We start from the raw sequence: 20,965 nt of genomic DNA on the forward strand, positions 1-20,965 counted from the left end.
TGTATCACAACCTGCATTGTTTACATATATATTGTGTGTATATATATATATATATATATATATATATATATATATATATATATATATATATATATATATATACACATACTGTTGCTGCTTCCTGGTACCTTGTTTCTTCCTGTGCTGTAGGTCACGATGCTGCTAGACTATTGTGAGATTGCCCTTCAGCACTGGAAGTGGTATTTACAAACATAAAATATTGAAATATCTAAATTAAAGCATAAAAAGCAACAAAGAACCTAAAGAACACAAAGCAGGAGGACCAGTGATGTTAACAGGGCTAGCCAAGAAAATGGGTCTTGAAGCCCTGGTGATCACTCATTTCTACACAGTGTTCACCAGAGCACACTTACCTACTGTTTGTATAATAGTTCTATTCAGCACAGTGGGTGCCTGCTGGAACTCTCAAAAGGGTTTAATCTACAAACTTTCTGTCGAGAACATTTAAAAACACACTTTGAAACGTCAGCTCAAACTGTAGGTGTAAAGCCTCCAGTACTATTATCACAAAATGATAAGTACTGCATTTGTATTTATTTAACCATCTCCTTGGTTAGCAGTTATATAATTCATATTTCAAATGTATTAAACAGTTGGAAAAAAAAATTGTCTTCGTCCTTTAAAGCAACAGGAGGTAAGCTGGTAAATTGCAAACTAGAGAAAATACAAAAATAAAAACATTTTAAACCGAAGCAGCTACCCTGCTACAAGGGGCTGGGGAGGTGATGGAGACCAAACAAAGACAGCCCAAACAATTCGGTGAAGATACTGCCACAAAATGCAACATTCGAACGCATACATGAAACGTTTATCTGAACTAAATGCAATTACAGGGATGTCGACAATCACCAGCTTGTTTCAACACACTGTCACCATACCTCATGCAATTTACTTTACATCAATTCGGTTATTTCAACTGGTTATAAGCCATTTCATAAGTGAATTTAAATAAGTTAATATTAACTACCAAATAACGCATTATTCAAGAATAACTTCTTTAATATGCTTTACTCTGCACCAGTTCAGATTTTTATATATATATATATATATATATATATATATATATATATATATATATATATATATATATATATAATGAATAATAATAATAATAATAATAATAATAAACCTCCAAACGTCGTTTTAAAGTTGCAATATTTTAAAGTTAATTTTGAATGTTTATGTCTTACCTTGCATAGCTGGAGTATCATCCAACACAGCAGGTATGCCGATAAAGTAAACTTCGCGTGCATGTACCTCTCCGGTAAACACGTGAGATGCATTTGAACCAGGTCAACGTCTTCTTGGGATGCATTGTCCTCGCTATCTCCTCTTTGGACTTCTCCAATCAATGCCTCTTCATCAGACGTGGTCCTCGTGTTATTATCCATTGTGTTTACGATTTAAAACGGTACATATTCTTTTCCCACTAATCCAGTTTTCAGATTTTTTTTCTACCTCAAGGCTGTTCTAGTTGGTTTACTTTTTTACAGTGATCGCTGAATGCCTGTGTATGTTCCTTGTATTGTATGAAGTAGGGCACGTTGTGAAGCTCGCTTCATTAAAACTAAAAACGCCTGGAGTTGTTGCGTTTAAAATAGTCTGCAAGTCGCTGTTGTGAGTATATACAGCACACAAGACAAATAGTTCTTGATTAACACCCCGCTATGTGCTTCCAACCCCAGCCCCCAGTTACCAAACAGAAGAGGGGGCACATGAAAGCGGCGATGTTACTGCGTGACAGCCTAGCCATGCTGCCAGAAGACACCTGTCTAAAAGCACGGAATGCTGTTTTGGAAATGCAATGGAAAAAGAAAATAAAACATGCATAAGCATAATACAGATTATAACTAAACTATAACATAATATTACGTTTGTTTACTTGTTTGTATTGCCTTTTAAGTGTTTACTTTAAACAATACAAATCTGGAAATTATAAATGTACAGTATGTCGATCTGGTCCGTTTTAACGCTATAGAGTAAATATATTTATTTGTGTGCTCGGGGTTTTTAATGCAATTCGCAGGTGTTACGGGTGACCGCTGACTCTAACTTTAACAAACTGGCAGCTGATGTCCTCCACAGCGTTTGAGTTGAGAGCCAAGTTAGGGAAACAGTTTGGCTTAAGCAGCTGTGTGAAAACAAGCAGCGTTATTGTTTCATTTTAGTTGCTACAGCTGTCTTATGGAGCACGCTGTAAGGGTTCATAAACTTTTATTATGTATTTATTTATTTTAAAGATTGTGATAATACAGTATTATGTCTTTCCATCTGAAAAAAATCACAAATTTTGTTTCTTTTCAGTGATGATCTCATATCTAACAATTTATTTTTAGAGCATGTAGTTACGCGTTAGGTATCATAATAGCATGGATAAACCCACTTGTGCATTTCATCCACTCATTGGATTCAGTTGCAGAAACGGCGCACGCGCATTGTGTCAATTCTCTGGGTCTGAAAAGAAGGGGTCATTTGGACTTTATACAGAAGCCTTCAACAATTAACGATAGGTTACGGGAGTTATACGACCTCACAAGATTGGCGGTCATCTTCTCTTTCAGGAAACTGGGGTTACATCCGTAACCTTTCGTTCCCCTTCAATTCGAAGATGACCGCCAAATTGAATATTTTTGGGAAGGGAGAATGAGCGGACAGCATCTGAGGGACATCTCGCTACCGCCATCTAGTGTTGGCGGTGTGAGCGTGCAACCTCAAGGACCCTAGTGCCTTTTAAAGACATAAAGGGATCTACGACATTATTATTTATTTGTTTATTTAGCAGATGCCTTTATCCAAGGCGACTTACAGAGACTAGGGTGTGTTAACTATGCATCAGCTGCAGAGTCACTTACAATTACATCTCACCCGAAATACGGAGCACAAGGAGGTTAAGTGACTTGCTCAGGGTCACACAATGAGTCAGTGGTGGAGGTGGGATTTGAACTCCTGGTTACAAGCCCTTTTCTTTAACCACTGGACCACACAGCCTCCTGACATTAAGTCGGCAGAACCTGGTAAACGTATGCGGGGTAGTCCAGCTAGCCACAGTACATATATCGGTCAACAAGCCACCTCTGAAGAGGGCCCATGACGTAACCACACCCTCCCCCTCCCTGGTGGGGGTAGGCCGGCATTAGTATACGCAGTCAAAATCGTGTTCACAAGCCAATGGGGGCCACCAGGAGAACTGTCGCTTCCTCTCTCCTGACCTTCTTGAGAAAGGCAGGGAGCAGCGGTATAGGCGAGAAAGCGTATAAAGGCACTTCGGGCCAGTCGTGCTCTAGGGCATCGATACCTAGTGGACCTCCGCAGCTGCGGAGGGAGAACCACAGGGGGCAATGGTTTGTCTCTGCCGTGGCAAAGAGGTCGACTTGGGCTTCCCCGAAGCGTTCCCAAATGCACTGCACCACCTGAGGGTGCAGTCACCATTCTGACGGGTGAGGACCCTCCCTGGAAAGGAGGTCCGCCGCACAGTTCACCACTCCCGAGAGATGTACAGCCCAGAGGGACAGTAGGTGCCTCTGTGCCCAGATCAGTAGCCAAAAGGCTATGCAGTGTAACCCCGGGGACCGAAGCCCTCCCTGGTGGTTCACGTACGCAACCACTGACACGTTGTCCATGCAGTCAAGGATATGTTTTTTTTTTTTTTTTTTGCAGAGCACAAGGAGGTGGACTGCTCTCAGCTTTAGTGCATTGATGTGCAGGGACATCCAGCGGCCCGACCAGGATCCGCAGACTCCTCTGCCTGCCCAGACAGCCCCCTAACCGGAGTTGGATGTGTCTTTCGTCACCTCTTGACGATTGTAAATAACTCCCATCCTTGTGCCTTCACTCAGGTGAGGGGCTTGCCTCCACCTGCGTAGCACATTCCAGCACAGATGAGACACTGTCAGCCGCCAGTGTCTGTCGCGCTTGGGGTGTAGCCGAAAGGCTTTGAGCCACGCTTGAAGCGGGTGCATGTGCAGTAACCCCAGTTGGATGGCTGATGAAGCTGCGGCCATCAGACCCAATAGTTTCTGGCACAACACTAATTGCACTGTGGGTCCTGGTTGAAACAGGGCCAGGCAGTTGCGAATAGCAGCTACCCTGTCGTCCAACAGGTAGGCTCGCATTGTAAGGCAATCCAGCCGGAGAGCCAAATAAACCGTACTCTGTACCGGTGTTAATTGGCTTTTTGCATAGTTGAGGGTGAGACCCAGCCTTGACAGATGCTCCATTACAATCGCTGTGTGGACCACTGCTCCTGCCTGGGACTGGGAACAAATCGGCCAGTCGTCCAGGTAATTCATCACCCTGATCCCTTGCAGCCGCAAGGGAGCTGGGATGGCATCCATGCACTTTGAAAATGTGGGGGAGCTAAGGAGGGGCCGGATGGCAGCACGGAGAACTCGAAGACACTCCTCTGAAAGGCAAAGCGTAGATATTTCCTGTGCACTGGACGGATAGGAACGTGAAAATACGCATCCTTCAGGTCCACTGTTATAAACCAGTCGCCCAGCTGGACAGACTGGAGGATGTGGCGATGTGTGACCATCTGGAACCTCCTCTCCCTCAAGAACCTGTTGAGGTGTCTCAGGTCTAGGATGGGGCGAAGGCTGCCGTCCTTCTTTGGCACCAAGAAATACCTCGAGTAGAACCCCTCTTTTTGAGAAGTTTGGCTTGTTTTTGAAGTAGTGTTTATACCTCTTGTTTGAGGGCAAAGACCTGGAGAGGGTCGTTCACGGATGTGACCGTGATCCCTCGAAAGGGAGGAGGTCCCGAGTGGAATTGCAGTTCGTAGCCGGTGTGTACGGTGGCGAGTACCCAAGAGCCTGAGATGCAATTGTGCCAGTAGTGCAGATGGTGTTGTGCGTATGGGTGGGTCTGAGGCCGCAAGCCTTCAGGGCCCCTGCTGGGGCTGCTGAGGCTGGGGCGGAGGCTGCCTTGGAGGCTGCCTGGGGCGGTTCCGGTGGAAGTGTCTCCCTGGGCGCTGGTGCGCTGGGGCCCCACGTCCGGCGTTCCCCCGTGCTTGCTGCTGGCTCCTTGCCGTGGAGGCCTGGAGGCGGTGCCTCAGGTCACCCCGTGGTGCCGTAGGGATCGGGATAGTCCGGGTTACCGTGGTAACTGGCAGACACCATCGCCTCCCCCTTCCCTGTGCCGAGGCATGGGAGGGGAACATCGCTGCCACCTGTCAGGACGCCTTTCTCTGTGAGAGCGTTGCAGGATCGCCCTACCTTTGGTCCAAAAGTATGGCCTGGGGAGATAGGCGTGTCCGGTAAGGCCGACTTGTCCGCATCTGGGACCCTGTCCTGTGACAGCTAAAGCTGTCTGCACACCAGTACCAGGCCTGCCAGACTTTTGCCCAGGGCTTGCCCTAGGAAGCATGAAATTTGCATCAGCGTACCCGAGACCAAGCGCAGCTCTGAAGCTACTGGTTTATGGAGGGGCGCCGATCACAAGATGCCATCCAGGTAGGCCGTCAGGAGACCTGCTGTGTTCGCCAGGCACGTTACTTGTGCTTTGGCTGCGTACACATTTTTAAGGTGGGCCTCTGTTATCCTGCATTGGCCTTTAGGGCATGCAGGGGCTTGCACCAGAGCCACGATGGTGGAATCCACCAGCGGGAATTGCACTAGGTCCAACGCCCCAGCACCTTTCAAGAAGGCCAGCAGGGCTGCGTGTTTGGAGACACTCTGCACCGAAGCCAGTTGGAGGCAAGAAGTCTGTACCTCCTCCAGAAAATCTGGGAACACCAGAAAATGCTGGGGTTTGAAGCTTGTGCCTGTCTGACAACAGAGCGGCGCTGTACAAGCCCTGCCTTCCAGGGGACCTGGAGGAAGTTGGAGGCTCACTCCATTGGCGCCCAAACTGAGCTCGAGGGAGGGGTAACACTAGTCTCTGAGGCAACCTCAGAGCTGGGGCCCGTCTTCTGGGTTATCTCCTGGACCGCTGTCTCCTGCTGTGCAAAGGAGTCCGCATCCCAGAAAGTGATCCCAGGGGACCCGCGCCCTGTTCCTCCTCGCTTATTGCCTCGTCTAGCTCTGAGATGTCCAGGGTGACTGCCGGTGAGGACGGTGTTTGTTCCAGGGCAGCTGCCTGACCAGGTACTCCACTACCTGAGCCATCTGGCTCTTCAGTTCTGAGATGTCCTTAGCCTGCTTGGAATGTTTCACCCTCTTACTGCTCCTTGAAGGAGACTGTAAGCGGCTGCGAGCTTGATGGGCTGGATCCTGTGCTCAGGATACGCTCTGCAATGGGCTCGACAGCAGGTGGAGGAGGGGGGAGGACGGGGCTCCCAACACTGCAGAGGGATCAGCTGAGCTGGCTGAGGAAGCCGCACCTGTAAACTGCGAGTCTCCTGCGCAGGGTCAGAGGCTGGGATGCTGCACAGATTGATCCCAGAATTTCATCAAGCAGCTTCTTGAAGGATCTTGAAGCTTTAACAACATTACTGGGTAGTTCCAGACCCTCACAATTCTCTGTGTAAAAAAGTGCCTCCTATGTTCTGTTCTGAATGCCCCTTTATCTAATCTCCATTTGTGACCCCTGGTCCTTGTTTCTTTTTTCAGGTCGAAAAAGTCCTTTGGGTCGACATTGTCAATACCTTTTAGAATTTTGAATACTTGAATCAGATCACCATGTAATCTTCTTTGTTCAAGACTGAATAGATTCAATTCTTTTAGCCTGTCTGCATATGACGTGCCTTTTAAACCCGGGATAATTCTGGTCGCTCTTCTTTGCATTCTTTCTAGAGCAGCAATATCCTCTTTGTAATGAGGTGACCAGAACTGAACACAATATTCTAGATGAGGTCTTATTATTGCATTGTAAAGTTTTAACATTACTTCCCTTGATTTAAAATCAACAGTTTTCACAATATATCCGAGCATCTTGTTGGCCTTTTTTATAGCTTCCCCACATTGTCTAGATGAAGACATTTCTGAGTCAACATAAACTCCTAGGTTTTTTTCATAGATTCCTTCAATTTCGGTATCTCCCATATGATATTTATAATGCACATTTGTATTGCCTGCGTGCAGTACCTTTCACTTTTGTCTATTAAATGTCATTTGTCATGTGTCTGCCCAGTTCTGAATGCTGTCTAGATCATTTTGAATGACCTTTGCTGCTGCAACAGTGTTTGCCATTCCTCCTATTTTTCGTCTACAAATTTAACAAGTTTGCTTACTATACCAGAATCTAAATCATTAATGTAGATTAGGAATAGCAGAGGACCTAATACTGATCCCTGTGGTAGACCACTGTTTACCTCGCTCCATTTTGAGGTTTCTCCTCTAATCAGTACTTTTTGTTTTCTACATGTTAACTACTCCCTAATCCATGTGCATGCATTTCCTTGAATCCCTACTGCGTTCAGTTTGAGGATTAATCTTTTATGCAGGACTTTATGAAGCGCAGTTACGCAGCGTTTCAAGCTTAGTCCTCAGAAGCAGAGTTTCGGATTCCAGGGAAGTGGCAAGCCGACTTCCAGCAATGAATTGCAGGGGAACAGAAAACTCGAAGTGAGAGCTTGTTTACAATAATCAATCACGCAACAGGAGAGGTTAGTTATACCTACCTTACCTGTCTGATTGTGAGAAGCAAAAGAGAACGTGATCTCCGTGGAGTGACTACTTAATCCCTCGGTAGGCGGGACCGAGGACGTCACTCCCCGGAGGGGTCTATAGGCAGCTCTGACATAAAATGCTCAGTAAATACCTGACCTGTGGCAGGCATATCCCAGAAGCATTGTTATTGGTCATCTTCAAACTGAAAGGAAACTAAATACATATTTTTTTTATTATTTAGTTATTTATTTTTATTTAGTTATTTATTCATGTAACACACTATTTAGGAAAAAGGAGCAAAAACGATTCTGGTTTATATTATCCAGTGACGATTCGTATATTAAAATAAATACCTTTCTCTAGAGCCAGTCTGATTGCAAAGATATTAATTATAGAATAGACATCATCTTTCTGAACTCAGCATAGAGACGTAGGCCTTTTAGAACTTTTTCTGGGAAGATGCAGTGCACTATTTGAAATGTTGTTGTGTATCTGAATTATATATATTAAAAAATGAAATGATAGTGAATTTGTGTGTATGTGGGTGTGTGTATGGTTTACCCTATTAGCACCCATAGCTTCAAAGCATTTGTGTCAGTCTTTAATTAACTCTTTTTTTAAGAAAGACACCTGTTGTTTTTTAGTTTTTTTTTTTTAACTAGAACAAACAACAGTAAGTAACGTAATTCAATATTTTGTAAGCATTCTTAAGTTAGTTTGTTTTTCTTTTTTTCCATAATATTAACATAATTATAGAATAAGAGTAAATGCTTTAAAAATTGCCCCCACCAAATAATTCACAACACCATTTAGCATGTAAGAAAAATAAGACACCAATAATCAATAATCTATGCTTTAGCGCGTTTATCCTTATCTGTTATTACCTGTTGATGTTGTTTGTTTTACAGACTGTGTTTGCACTTTGATTCAGATGAAGACAATTTTTCCTGTCTGCTGTGTGTTAAAGATAGATTGTTTCAATTACATCTCAACATAAAACCATTACACCAACAACCAAGGAGGACATTAAAGCATTTAATGAACAAACATTTTATTGAATCAAGTACCGATATTTACAAAGAATGTTAGAAGAATTATAAAAACAAACTTGTCATAAAACCTTATTATTTTCCTGTATCAAATAAAATTACATAATGGAAAGTACTAACTTTATCCATTCTAAAAAAGAACACTAACAATAATGGCACAGGGTGTAAAAATCTAAAAATATAAATTGCACTTACAGAATCCAAACATGCACACACCAACATTCTGATTACAAAAAAAAAAAAAAAATCTGAAAAAGCACATATTACATTTCGTTGTCTCACCAATTGAAGCCAATCAAAACTTCAATGGGTTGAAGAAAACCACAGTTAACCAAGTTGATTTTTAATCCTAAACATCATTTGACAATGAGCTGCCTACATTTGGTGGCTTAATAATTTAAAGATGCAGTTCTAATTATTATTATTATTATTATTATTATTATTATTATTATTATTATTATTATTATTATTATTATTAAAATATGAACACAAGAACATTTATTAACAGGAGGAGGCCATTCAGCATATCTATGCACATCCGGTTCCATGACGCTGATTGATATCAAAGCCTTGTCAAGTTGGTTCTTAAAAGATCCCAGGGATTCAGCATCAAAATAACAAAGCAACCCATTCCAGTGCCACTGTCTCCGACCTTTCATGAGCACTACATTGACAAGCACTGATGGTCATTTCTTTTTTCACTAAATTAAAAAATCGTGTTGGTTTACTGTACTTTGTAAAGACCCACAATTCAGATTTACAATAAATTCTTAAAACAACTGCCACCTTTGTAATATAACAGATAGAAAAGAACATAATCAAATTAGTATTCAGTATCTAACAATAAGATAAGCAGGACACAAACCTAGAAAGGGTAGGCAAGTGTACAGTATCTTTCCATAAATGGGTCCTGTCCTCCATCATTGTGTGGAGTGTGTTGTGTTACGAGTCGTGCAGCTTATTAATAAGGATGCTATGTGCTCCCAGCTTTTAATAAGTATATTTACATATTTGGGACATATTTAGAATAAATGCAACATTATACATTTAAAAGGGAGTGTTTAGTATCCTTTGATGTGTTAATAATAATAATAATAATAATAATAATAATAATAATAATAATAATAATAATAATAATAATAATAATAAGCACTCTTCTGGCCTCCTATGTACACTATATTAATTTAACTAAAACTGTAATGCTCACACTAAAAGGGTAAGAATCTTAAAGGCAGTGTAAACAATAAGTGTCCATGATTTCTCACTACAGGGCTGATGAACAATGTGTCCCAAGCTGAAATTGAATACACGCTTTAATTTCTTAGGCAGAACTTTTTTCCTTGCATACCCCTGTGGTTAATAATAGCTCTGTTCCACGAGGAGGCCAAACTCTGTGGCACCAATCCAAAGTATTTCATTGTTTTATGGTCTTGCAGAAGACGACACAGCAGTCTACCCTGCGAACAGTAACAGGGCTTTTAAAAACAGAAGCGGTTTTGCGTTACCTATGCTGCAGTTCAGCAATTCACCTGCAAAGTAACTATATTGCACCATCGTTATTCAATTTACTTTCACCTGTTATAAAAAAGGATATGGGTCTATAAAGATAGGACCTTATCCCTACAAGTGACAGCAGGAGTTTGTTTCAATATTTATTATGGAATTTGTTCAACCTTTAATGGAACTACTGTATTATATATATAAAGGAGTATATTTGCAGAAATTAACTTGTCTATTGACTCCCCTGTGTGTATCGACTGTACTTTCCATCCTTTTTTTTTAATGTGAGCACCCTCTGTCTACAGGGTCAATTTGATTCACTTATACCCCACCGGAATAAGACACCACTGGATTTTATTAGACAATCATAGGAGCGGACGTAATTGGTTTATCAATAACCAACACACAATCTTTGTAACATTCATTAATTCAGTACATTTTCATGAATTGAATTTTCATTCAGTAGTTTACTTCAATATTGTATATACCACTAAACAGTTGTAAAACAAATTGCTGTGTATGTCAAAACATGACTGTACATCAAGTTTAAACGGCAAGTTGTTTACATGTAAACTTTACTTTTTTTTAAGCAAGGCCAACTATAAAGCAGTTGTGTTAACGGGGGACATGGTAGCTCAGAGCGGTATGGTAAAACATATTTAAAAACATCGCAAACCTGGTAAACTATAACAAATGCATGAAATTGAATGATGAGACATATTGAATGCTGTGTCTCATGTGTCTGATCAGTCCATATCCATCAGAGGTTTATCCATTCAATTATTGATGGGGACATTTTTTCTGCCTACTGTGCTCTAAATCACAAAGGATCATTCAGCTGCTTAGATTAGTGCTGTGCTTTCCTTTTGAAGAATGTGGTCCTTGGCAGTGCAAACGCACTTGACAACCCCTCAGCTACATCATGCAGCTTCACAGGAGTTTCTAGGTTATCTGAAAACAGCCTCAGCATCTTCACTGGCTTCAAAAAACAGAATAATAACCCTTCAGCAATACATTAAGAAAAAACACTGAACGTTTTGTAAAATGGTTTAAACGGTGCATTCTTGGTATGAGTATGGGTATTCTTAAATAATATTCTTGTTTTTTATATGCACTTTGTAAAATTTTCTGACAAGAAGCAAAGCTGATGAAACTGTGCAAAATGATTTCAGTTTTCATACGAGAGACCCTAATTTTGTTATGTTGTTGTTATTTGTTTAAATGCTGCTAATTGTGCAAAGCACTGTAAACTAGTTAATAAGTCATGTGTAGGGTTTCTCTTATTGTCATCTCGTGCAGTTTGGACGAGAGGATCTGGCTGCTCAAACAGTGCAAAATGATGTAATGTTTGTCCTTCATTGTTTACATTTATGGTGTCTAGTTTGGGTTTATAGTATGGCAGGATATTACTGGGAAAAAACTACAATAAATACATTTTCACTGATTTTCAGGGGGGGGGGTTGTTTTGTTTTGTTTTGTTAAAATAAATACTAGTACATTCCTTTGCCATTTTATATATAAAATAAAAACTTGACAAAGGGGAACATTGACAAAGTATAAATGGCATAAGCACTACAGTAACTTTGAGGCAAACATACCCATGGAAGTTATGAAAAAGTAAATAACCCAGTGTGACAAAGAGAGAATGAATTCTTGTTTTAGATCTCCCTTCCGACCGGTGAGGGCTGTGGAGAGGAGGAACAGGCAGAGCCACGGTGCGCAACGTCATCAACCCAGACGGGGAGCGCTGTGGCAATCGCGCATTGGTCAACGGCGATTGCCCACGCTGCCCAATGGGAGCGGGACGGAGCGTACAAAAGGGGGCGTGGCCCGGGGCTCTGTTCCTTCTGGCAAGGTACAGTGCGTGAGAGAGAGAGAGAGAGAGAGAGAGAGAGAAACCGAGCAGAGAAACAGAGGAAGGGATTTGGATAGCAGGTTCTTTGCTATTTTGGATTTGTGTGCTAACCCTTCTGCACTTTGTATTTTTAGAGCACTAACGGGACGCTCCGGGAGTACGCCGCAGGAGCGACAACCCGGAAGTGCTGGGTTTATTACCCCCCCCCCCCCCCCGTGTTTTGGATCACAAGAGGAAGACGGATTGGTTTTGTTGTTTGTTTATTTTTGGGACTGCAACCCCTTTTTCACTTTGTTTAGTCGGGTTACACATCGCTGTGTATCCCGGCGTTATTATAATTATTAGTTTAGCAGGTTACACATTGCTGTGTATCCTGGCGTCATTATTGTTGGTTTCCTTTGTGTGACAAAATAAAACCAAGGCGCTTAACGGCATAACGGACTGGAGTCTTTTGATTTACACCACATTACGCCTGTCCTAACATACCCACTCAGCTACCTGTCACACGTGGTGTCAGAAGTGGGATGGACCCCGCTGCTTTATCTGCGATTCTGGAGGCGTTGGACAGCCGGAGGGAGGCTGAGGAACGGAGGAGGGAGGAGCGGTACACAGCCCTCATCGAAAGGGTCGGGATGGGGATGACGTCGGCGGCAACCGGCCCCGTGATGGTGGCCCCGAAGGCCCGGGCTCAGAAGATGACGGCGGAGGATGACCCCGAAGCCTATCTCGTAGCCTTCGAACGGCTGGCTACCACCGCAGCATGGCCCCGGGAGTACTGGGCAAGCCAACTTGGCCCCTGCTTGATGGGAGAAGCGCAAGCAGCATACCGGGCCATGACTGATGAAGACGCTAGCCAGTACGAGTTGGTGAAGCAGGCTATCCTCCGCCGCCTTAATATCACGGGGGAGACCCACCGAGTCCGCTTCCGGGAGTTCCAGCGACCAGCAAACACCCGGCCCAGGGTGGTGGCCCAACGATTGTGCGACCACATGGCGCAATGGCTGAACCCCAGCCAGAAAACTGGGATCCAGATGGGGGAAGCCATTGTAATGGAACAATTTTGCCATGTGGTCGGGGCGGAGACGCAAGCGTGGATACGCCGGCACAATCCCACCACTCTGGAACAGGCCGTGGCCCTGGCGGAGAATTTTGAGGACTCCCTCGTGTCCGCCCGCACCACGTTGCTGGACTGCACCCCTCCCTCCTCTACTAAAGGACCACCACCGAACCTCGCTCCCGGACCACGACCCAGAATATCACCAGCCCCGTCGGGTCATCCAGCCCCCTTACCGTGGAGGCAGAGGTTGGCCCCCAGCTGGGGTAGAATGGCTCCCCCTGCCCCGCTGACATACCAACAGCGGGACAGATACGTACCACCCTCACCCTCTGCCCCTCCAATCTGTTTCAGGTGCCAGCAGTCGGGACACATCGCGAGATACTGCCCGGCCGCTATGGAATGCGATGTGGCTGCGTGTCACCTGGCGTCTGAGACGGGTAAGAAATGGGGGAAAGGTCGGGAGGGCCCGTGTATTGTTGATGTGGCGCTGGGGAATGTGAGTACCCACGCATTAGTGGACACAGGGTGTGAGCAAACTCTGATTCGAACAGCTCTCCTTGGCGGTATGTCGTGGCAGCCACAAGGCCAGGTGGCGATCTCCTGTATCCATGGGGATACGGCGACATACCCCACTCTAAAAGTATACTTATCGGTAGGTCCGATAAAGCGCCACCTAGTAGTGGGGGTGGCCGAGAAGTTACCACACCCAGTTATTCTGGGTCGAGACTGGCCGCAATATAAAGATTTACTAAAAGTACCGGCAGCCTCGACCACACGTGTAAACACGGCAGATTCCCGAGGAAAGGAAGTCATTGGTACAGTTTTTCCTTTCCACGCCGAACTGTTTTCTCCCCTTTTCCGTCCTAGGAAAACACGTAAGGAGAGACGGAAGGAAAAGTGGGAGGGCGCATCGATGAGACACGGCTGGGGACTGGCGGGGGAAGGTTCTGATGGTCCCAAACGCCAATCGAAGGGGGTGGGGACACAGTGTGACCGGGCGGGCGAGGTTACTGGACCCTCGAGGGCAGACACTACTCCAGCCCCCGTCGATATCCCGGACGTGTGGGCCTCAAGCGCGGACCTAGTGTGGGAGCAAAACAACGACCCCACACTGGTGCACGCTTGGGAACAGGTCCGGTCTATTGAGGGTAAGGATGTTGATGGCATTGGGGCGCTGGTATATCCTCATTTCGTTGTAGAGGGGCACTTGCTATATAGAGTAAACCCCGCCCCGGGCACAGGACAGCCTGTCAAACAGTTGATGGTTCCCCCGTCCTGTCGACCAGAGGTCATGAGGCTGGCGCATGATGTCCCCTTTGCAGGACATCTTGGTGTTGACAAGACGAGGGACAGGATACTGGCTCGATTTTATTGGGCAGGGCTCTACACCGAGGTGGCGAAATATGTAGCTACCTGCCCGGACTGTCAGAGAGTAGCGCCGGGTCGAGTGCGCCCCGCCCCTTTGGTCCCACTGCCCATTGTCTCCATTCCCTTCGAACGCGTTGCAATGGACATAGTTGGGCCAGTGCTGCCTTCTGATTCCGGGTACACACACATATTAGTAATGGTGGATTATGCGACGCGGTACCCGGAAGCAGTTCCGCTGCGGTCCACTAGTGCCACTGCAATTGCGAAAGAGTTAAGTCAGATTATGGCTAGAGTAGGGATCCCAAAAGAAATATTAACTGATCATGGAACGAACTTTTTATCGAAAACGCTACAGCAAGTGTATAAAATTCTAAAAATACGTCCCATCAGGACATCGGTTTATCATCCCCAAACGGATGGACTGGTGGAACGTTTTAACCAAACTTTGAAGCAAATGTTGAGACGGTTTGTAAGTCAGGAGCAGAAACATTGGGCTACTCTTCTTCCTTATCTCCTCTTCGCAGTGAGAGAGGTGCCTCAGAGCTCAACGGGATTTTCCCCCTTTGAGCTGCTGTATGGCCGGCAGCCACGGGGCATCCTCGACCTGTTGAGAGAAGGTTGGGAAGAACACAAGGGCTCCTCTAAAAATGTAGTGCAGCATGTGCTCCTACTGCGGGATCGCCTCGATTTAATTGGTCGATTGGCTCAAGACAATCTTAGATCGGCTCAACATCGGCAACAGCAGCATTACAATACTAATGCACGAATTCGAACCTTTCGGCCAGGAGATAAAGTAATGCTGCTTCTTCCGTCATTGGAGTCGAAACTGTGTGCTAAATGGCAGGGGCCATATGAGGTGATACGGGCTGTAGGAGTAGTGAATTATGAAATTAGACAGCCCGATCGCCGTAATAAAACAGAAATTTATCACGTCAATTTATTAAAGCCCTGGAAGGCAAGGGAGGTCTTATTCATAGCCCCAGGCGAGGTGGAGGATGACTTAGGACCCTGTATAGAGGCCCCTAGCCCCAGCCAGATTTCAATGGGGGAACAGTTACTTCCAGATCAGCAAATAGAATTGCGTAAGTTGATCGGGAAATTTGGGGATGTGTTTTCTGATGTGCCCGGCAGAACTAACCTTACCAAATATGCTGTTATTACTCCGCCAGGGGTCACTGTTCGGGAGAGGCCCTACCGGATCCCAGAAAGCCGGCGGAGTGGCGTCCAGAACGAGGTGAGGGCGATGCTTGAACTTGGGGTCATTGAGCCTTCCAGAAGCGAGTGGTGCAGTCCCATCGTTATAGTGGCCAAAAAGGACGGCACTAATCGCTTCTGTGTTGATTTTCGAAAGGTCAATGCTATCGCCAAGTTCGACGCCTACCCCATGCCTCGGATCGACAAACTCCTCGACCGACTGGGAACGGCCAGGTTCATCTCAACTCTGGACCTGACGAAGGGATATTGGCAGATCCCTTTGACCCGTGATTCATGTGAAAAAACGGCATTTTCAACTCCGGATGGGCTGTTCCATTTTAAAACCATGCCGTTTGGGCTACATGGTGCGCCCGCCGCCTTTCAGAGACTGATGGACGAGGTGTTACATCCCCATCGTGAGTATGCAGCAGCGTATATTGACGATGTGGTTATATATAGCTCCACCTGGAGAGAGCATGTAATTCGACTTGAAGCCGTCCTTCAGTCTCTAAGGGCTGCCCGGCTGACAGCTAACCTGAGGAAATGTGCGTTTGCTAAATTAGAAACGCAGTATTTAGGATTTATCATGGGAAATGGACGGGTGAAACCTGTAGCCACCAAGGTCCAGGCTTTGGTGGATGCAGCTGTCCCCAAGACCAAGTCCCAGGTGAGGTCACTATTGGGATTGGCTGGTTATTACCGCCGCTTTATCCCCGAGTATGCCACCGTGGTCAATCCCCTGGTGGACCTCACTAAGAAATGTGCGCCAAATTTAATCAAGTGGTCAGAAGAGTGTCAGGGGGCGTTTGAGACCATTAAACAAAAACTATGCCAGGCTCCTGCGCTGATAGCACCAGACTTTAGCAAGAGATTCCTCCTCCATACCGACGCGTCAGAGGTTGGTTTGGGGGCGGTCTTGTCCCAGAAAGTTAACGGGGTGGAACACCCCATTCTCTACATCAGCAAAAAAATGCTTCCGCGGGAGCGCAACTACTCGGTTGTGGAGAAGGAGTGTTTAGCCATTAAATGGGCAACTCACTCCCTCAGATATTACTTACTGGGACATTCATTTGATCTGGTCACGGACCACGCCCCACTCAGATGGTTAAGCACTATGAAGGATAGCAATGCTCGAATAACTCGGTGGTATTTGGCATTGCAGCCTTATATGTATCATATGGTGCATCGTGCGGGGAAAGATCACCAAAACGCGGATTATTTTTCCCGGGAGGGGGGAGTAATGGGGATGGTAGGTTTGGCCGAGTGTTCCTTCGGCTCCACTCTGAGCGGTGGGATATGTGACAAAGAGAGAATGAATTCTTGTTTTAGATCTCCCTTCCGACCGGTGAGGGCTGTGGAGAGGAGGAACAGGCAGAGCCACGGTGCGCAACGTCATCAACCCAGACGGGGAGCGCTGTGGCAATCGCGCATTGGTCAACGGCGATTGCCCACGCTGCCCAATGGGAGCGGGACGGAGCGTACAAAAGGGGGCGTGGCCCGGGGCTCTGTTCCTTCTGGCAAGGTACAGTGCGTGAGAGAGAGAGAGAGAGAGAGAGAGAGAGAGAGAGAGAGAGAGAGAGAGAGAGAGAGAGAGAACCGAGCAGAGAAACAGAGGAAGGGATTTGGATAGCAGGTTCTTTGCTATTTTGGATTTGTGTGCTAACCCTTCTGCACTTTGTATTTTTAGAGCACTAACGGGACGCTCCGGGAGTACGCCGCAGGAGCGACAACCCGGAAGTGCTGGGTTTATTACCCCCCCCCCCCGTGTTTTGGATCACAAGAGGAAGACGGATTGGTTTTGTTGTTTGTTTATTTTTGGGACTGCAACCCCTTTTTCACTTTGTTTAGTCGGGTTACACATCGCTGTGTATCCCGGCGTTATTATAATTATTAGTTTAGCAGGTTACACATTGCTGTGTATCCTGGCGTCATTATTGTTGGTTTCCTTTGTGTGACAAAATAAAACCAAGGCGCTTAACGGCATAACGGACTGGAGTCTTTTGATTTACACCACATTACGCCTGTCCTAACATACCCACTCAGCTACCTGTCACACCCAGGAATTGAATCCAAGGGCTAGTAATGTATTTCTAGTTTTGCTTTTTTTTTTTTTAATGGGAATAATAGCACTTGCAAATAACAGTACATCTTTTATGAATTCCCCACTGTGTATGAATATCCTCTCCATTTTGTTGTATTATATTATTACATGTCCCCAATTGTTGTCCATTCCTCATTTCAAACAAAACTGTCCAACATAAACAAATGCCCCCCCTTCAGAATATGTTTGATAGTTCTGTTGGAAACGCGTCAGCACATAATGTGTTAAAACAAAATGAATACAGACAAACTGAGCATTTATGAAACATGACAAATATTGATTGCTGCGTAGAGGATGATACAGAACGTGCATAACAAACAGTTAAAGGAGTGCTGACCAATGTTTTCAAATCCATTTACCTTACCTCGTATTGGCACTCGTATCAATTTCACTGCCCCACCTTTCTTGTGTTAAAAATCCTTTCAATTTGAAATATTTGAAGTTTTTGATACTTCCTGATACCGCCACTGAGATCATCGGAATCTGTGTACAAATGTCAGAAAAATCTAACATCTAAAAGGGCACAAGTCTCTTTAGTGCACATCTGTCAGTAGAAATGTACAATGCCAGAGGATTGTGTTAGTGATTTAAAGGATGATGTTATATAGATCATCCAATGTTCCAGTTCAACTCCAATGGTCTACAGTAGCTGCATAGACCAGGACTTACACTATTTATGTCACGGCCCATGACAAACACTGTATGTCATAGTTTTTCATTTAAATCAATAAGCACATACTGTAGATATGTATTTGTTTTAAACACATGCTGTTGTACTTTGTTCGTTTATGAAAAACTATATTAAAATCAGCTGTATTTTTTATTGTAATGTGGCTTATGATGTCCGTGCACTGAAGATGGCACGTTGGTACAGTGCAGTTGAACCCAATGAGGATTTACAATAAGCGACACCGATGTTAATTAATTACGAAATTAATTACCACTGATTTATAGGCTCTCTAGTCACTCATTAACAAACACATTTAAAACATTGGTTACTTTATTATTATTATTATTATTATTATTATTATTATTTGTTTATTTAGCAGACGCCTTTATCCAAGGCAACTTACAGAGACTAGGGTGTGTGAACTATGCATCAGCTGCAGAGTCACTTACAACTACGTCTCACCCGAAAGACGGAGCACAAGGAGGTTAAGTGACTTGCTCAGGGTCACACAATGAGTCAGTGGCTGAGATGGGATTTGAACCAGGGACCTCCTAGTTACAAGCCTGTTTCTTTAACCACTGGACTACACAGCCTCCCTAAGGGCTCCCGAGTGGTGCATCCAGTAAAAGCACTTGCGCAGAGTGCAGGATGCGCCCCATAGTCTGGACGTCGCGAGTTCGAGTCCAGGCTATTCCTTTGCTGACCGAGGACGGGAGCTCCCAGGGGGCGGCGCTCAATTGGCCGAGCATCGCCCGGGGGGAGGGAGGGTTAGGTCGGCCAGGGTGTCCTCGGCTCACCACGCACCAGCGACCCCTGTAGTCTGGCCGGGCGCCTGCGGGCTTGCCTGTAAGCTGCCCGAGGGCTGCATTGTCCTCCGACGCTGTAGCTCTTGGGTGGCTGCATGGTGAATCCGCAGTGTGAAAAAAAGCGGTCGGCTGATGGCACACGCTTCGGAGGACAGTGTGTGTTCGTCTTCACCCTCCCGAGTCAGCACAGGGGTGGTAGCAGTGAGCTGAACATAATAAAATAATTGGCTATTCCAAATTGGGAGAAAAATAATAAAAATAATTTGCAACGACTAAATTTATACAAAAATAAATAAATCTACAAAAAGGGGGCAGTGATAATAATAGTTCATGAAAATAGATTTTAAAGCATTGGTTACCACTCCTTAAAGACATAAAATAAAATACACAATTACCAACTAAAAATCACCTCTTCACAGTGCCAGACGCATTACAAGGTCATGGCTTTTGCAACACCACTATATTAAATATGTATTAGATAATAACTGTCTGATCAAAGCATACATCTGACTCCTTACAGGCAGGCAGCAGCCTTGGGGCTCTGTTGAGGCTGAACGAGCGTTTCACTTTTATCACCAACATGAAGAGATCTTCAGAAAGCTGAGCACATCCAGGACCCTGCTCCATGACAATACAAACCCTTCTAATGCTTCTCTGGCTTATATCAGACATACAGTGAGTCTGTCAATGGCAGTGCTCCTGCTTCAAGGCATCCCCAGACTGCTGAAAGACAAAAGGAAATAAAACAGAATGAGTGTTGACCGTTTCATGTGGAAATATTTCAGATGTTCACATTTTTTGCTTTTGACTGGATTGTTGTGTCAATCATCTTCATTTTTACACTAAAATAGAAATCACTGGTATTGGTTTACTTTAATCTTCCCTAGTTTAGCACATCTTGTTGACACATGACTGTCCCTTACATGACTGATTCAGACTCTCTGCAGTGTATTGTGGAATATATATAAGCTGCATCTCCCTGCTGCAAGTCACTCTGATCTATCACAAGAAAACGGGTATAAGTCATTATTCAATGGATCATTCAGACTCACAAATGACACCGCATACTTCCACACTCACTGCCCTTAAGGAACAAGTATGTCTGTAACATGCAGTACATCCCCCGCCACAGCTGTAAATTCAAAAAGATCAGTATGACGAAAAAGCTGCTGACCATATGAACATCATGCACAAAGCCAAATGTAATATGAAATGTCAATGAGAGGATTCCTAAAAAGGGATTCCCAAAATGATATATCTATGAAAGGATGTACATAAAGGCAGTAATCATTTGGAACTGTGGGTTGTTTGGATAATGACCTGCTATTATAATGGTATCCCAAACTGTTTCTATGAAAGGTGACAATACTGCAGGTCGCTACGTTTAGTGTTATTTGAGGGTAGCGAGACCTCAATGTCCCCATTGAAAACATCTCCCCCAAGGATTCAGGGGGATGGGATGTTTAAGCCAATACAATGCATCATGTAAAGAAAGCACAATGATTCATCAATGCACTATGAATCATTACATTCCTATTTATGAGAAATCTTTCACCAGAGTATGTGTCACTTGAACAACCCTGATACAAAATGTAAGGAGTCTGTAAATCAGTCCAGAAGCCCTATGTTCCATTAAAACCATAATGCTATTAGGTATCTGTGTGGTCATAAAAAAAAAGTCTAAGGTAAAACTATAAGAAACTAAGTCAAGTAGACAAAGTTTTGCATTATTCAGAGTATCGACTGAGGTCATGAAAGTCTGCATTTTTGACCTGCAGTATGTGCTGGTTTAAATAC

At 44.6% G+C, this 20,965-nt stretch overlaps 2 protein-coding genes across 6 annotated transcripts in view; both read right to left on the reverse strand.

Moving 5' to 3' along the window:
- Window positions 1–1,655, reverse strand: part of LOC117417366 (rho guanine nucleotide exchange factor 4-like) — a 230,484-nt gene extending 228,829 nt beyond the window's left edge. For 2 of the 3 annotated variants that reach the window (XM_059034599.1, XM_059034594.1), the window contains exon 1: window positions 1,212–1,655. In XM_059034599.1, coding sequence (XP_058890582.1) covers window positions 1,212–1,412 — 201 coding nt within the window. In that variant the 5' untranslated portion in view covers window positions 1,413–1,655. The remainder of the gene's footprint in view (window positions 1–1,211) is intronic. The other variant, XM_034029481.3, reaches the window with a different exon arrangement.
- A 15,688-nt stretch (window positions 1,656–17,343) lies between these two features.
- Window positions 17,344–20,965, reverse strand: part of LOC117417368 (uncharacterized) — a 49,681-nt gene continuing 46,059 nt past the window's right edge. For 2 of the 3 annotated variants that reach the window (XM_034029487.2, XM_034029488.2), the window contains exon 3: window positions 17,344–19,891. The gene's annotated coding sequence lies outside the window, so the exon portion shown is untranslated. The remainder of the gene's footprint in view (window positions 19,892–20,965) is intronic. The other variant, XM_034029489.2, reaches the window with a different exon arrangement.

Source organism: Acipenser ruthenus, chromosome 12 (assembly GCF_902713425.1).
Source record: "Acipenser ruthenus chromosome 12, fAciRut3.2 maternal haplotype, whole genome shotgun sequence".
NCBI classification, from domain to species: Eukaryota; Metazoa; Chordata; class Actinopteri; order Acipenseriformes; family Acipenseridae; genus Acipenser; species Acipenser ruthenus.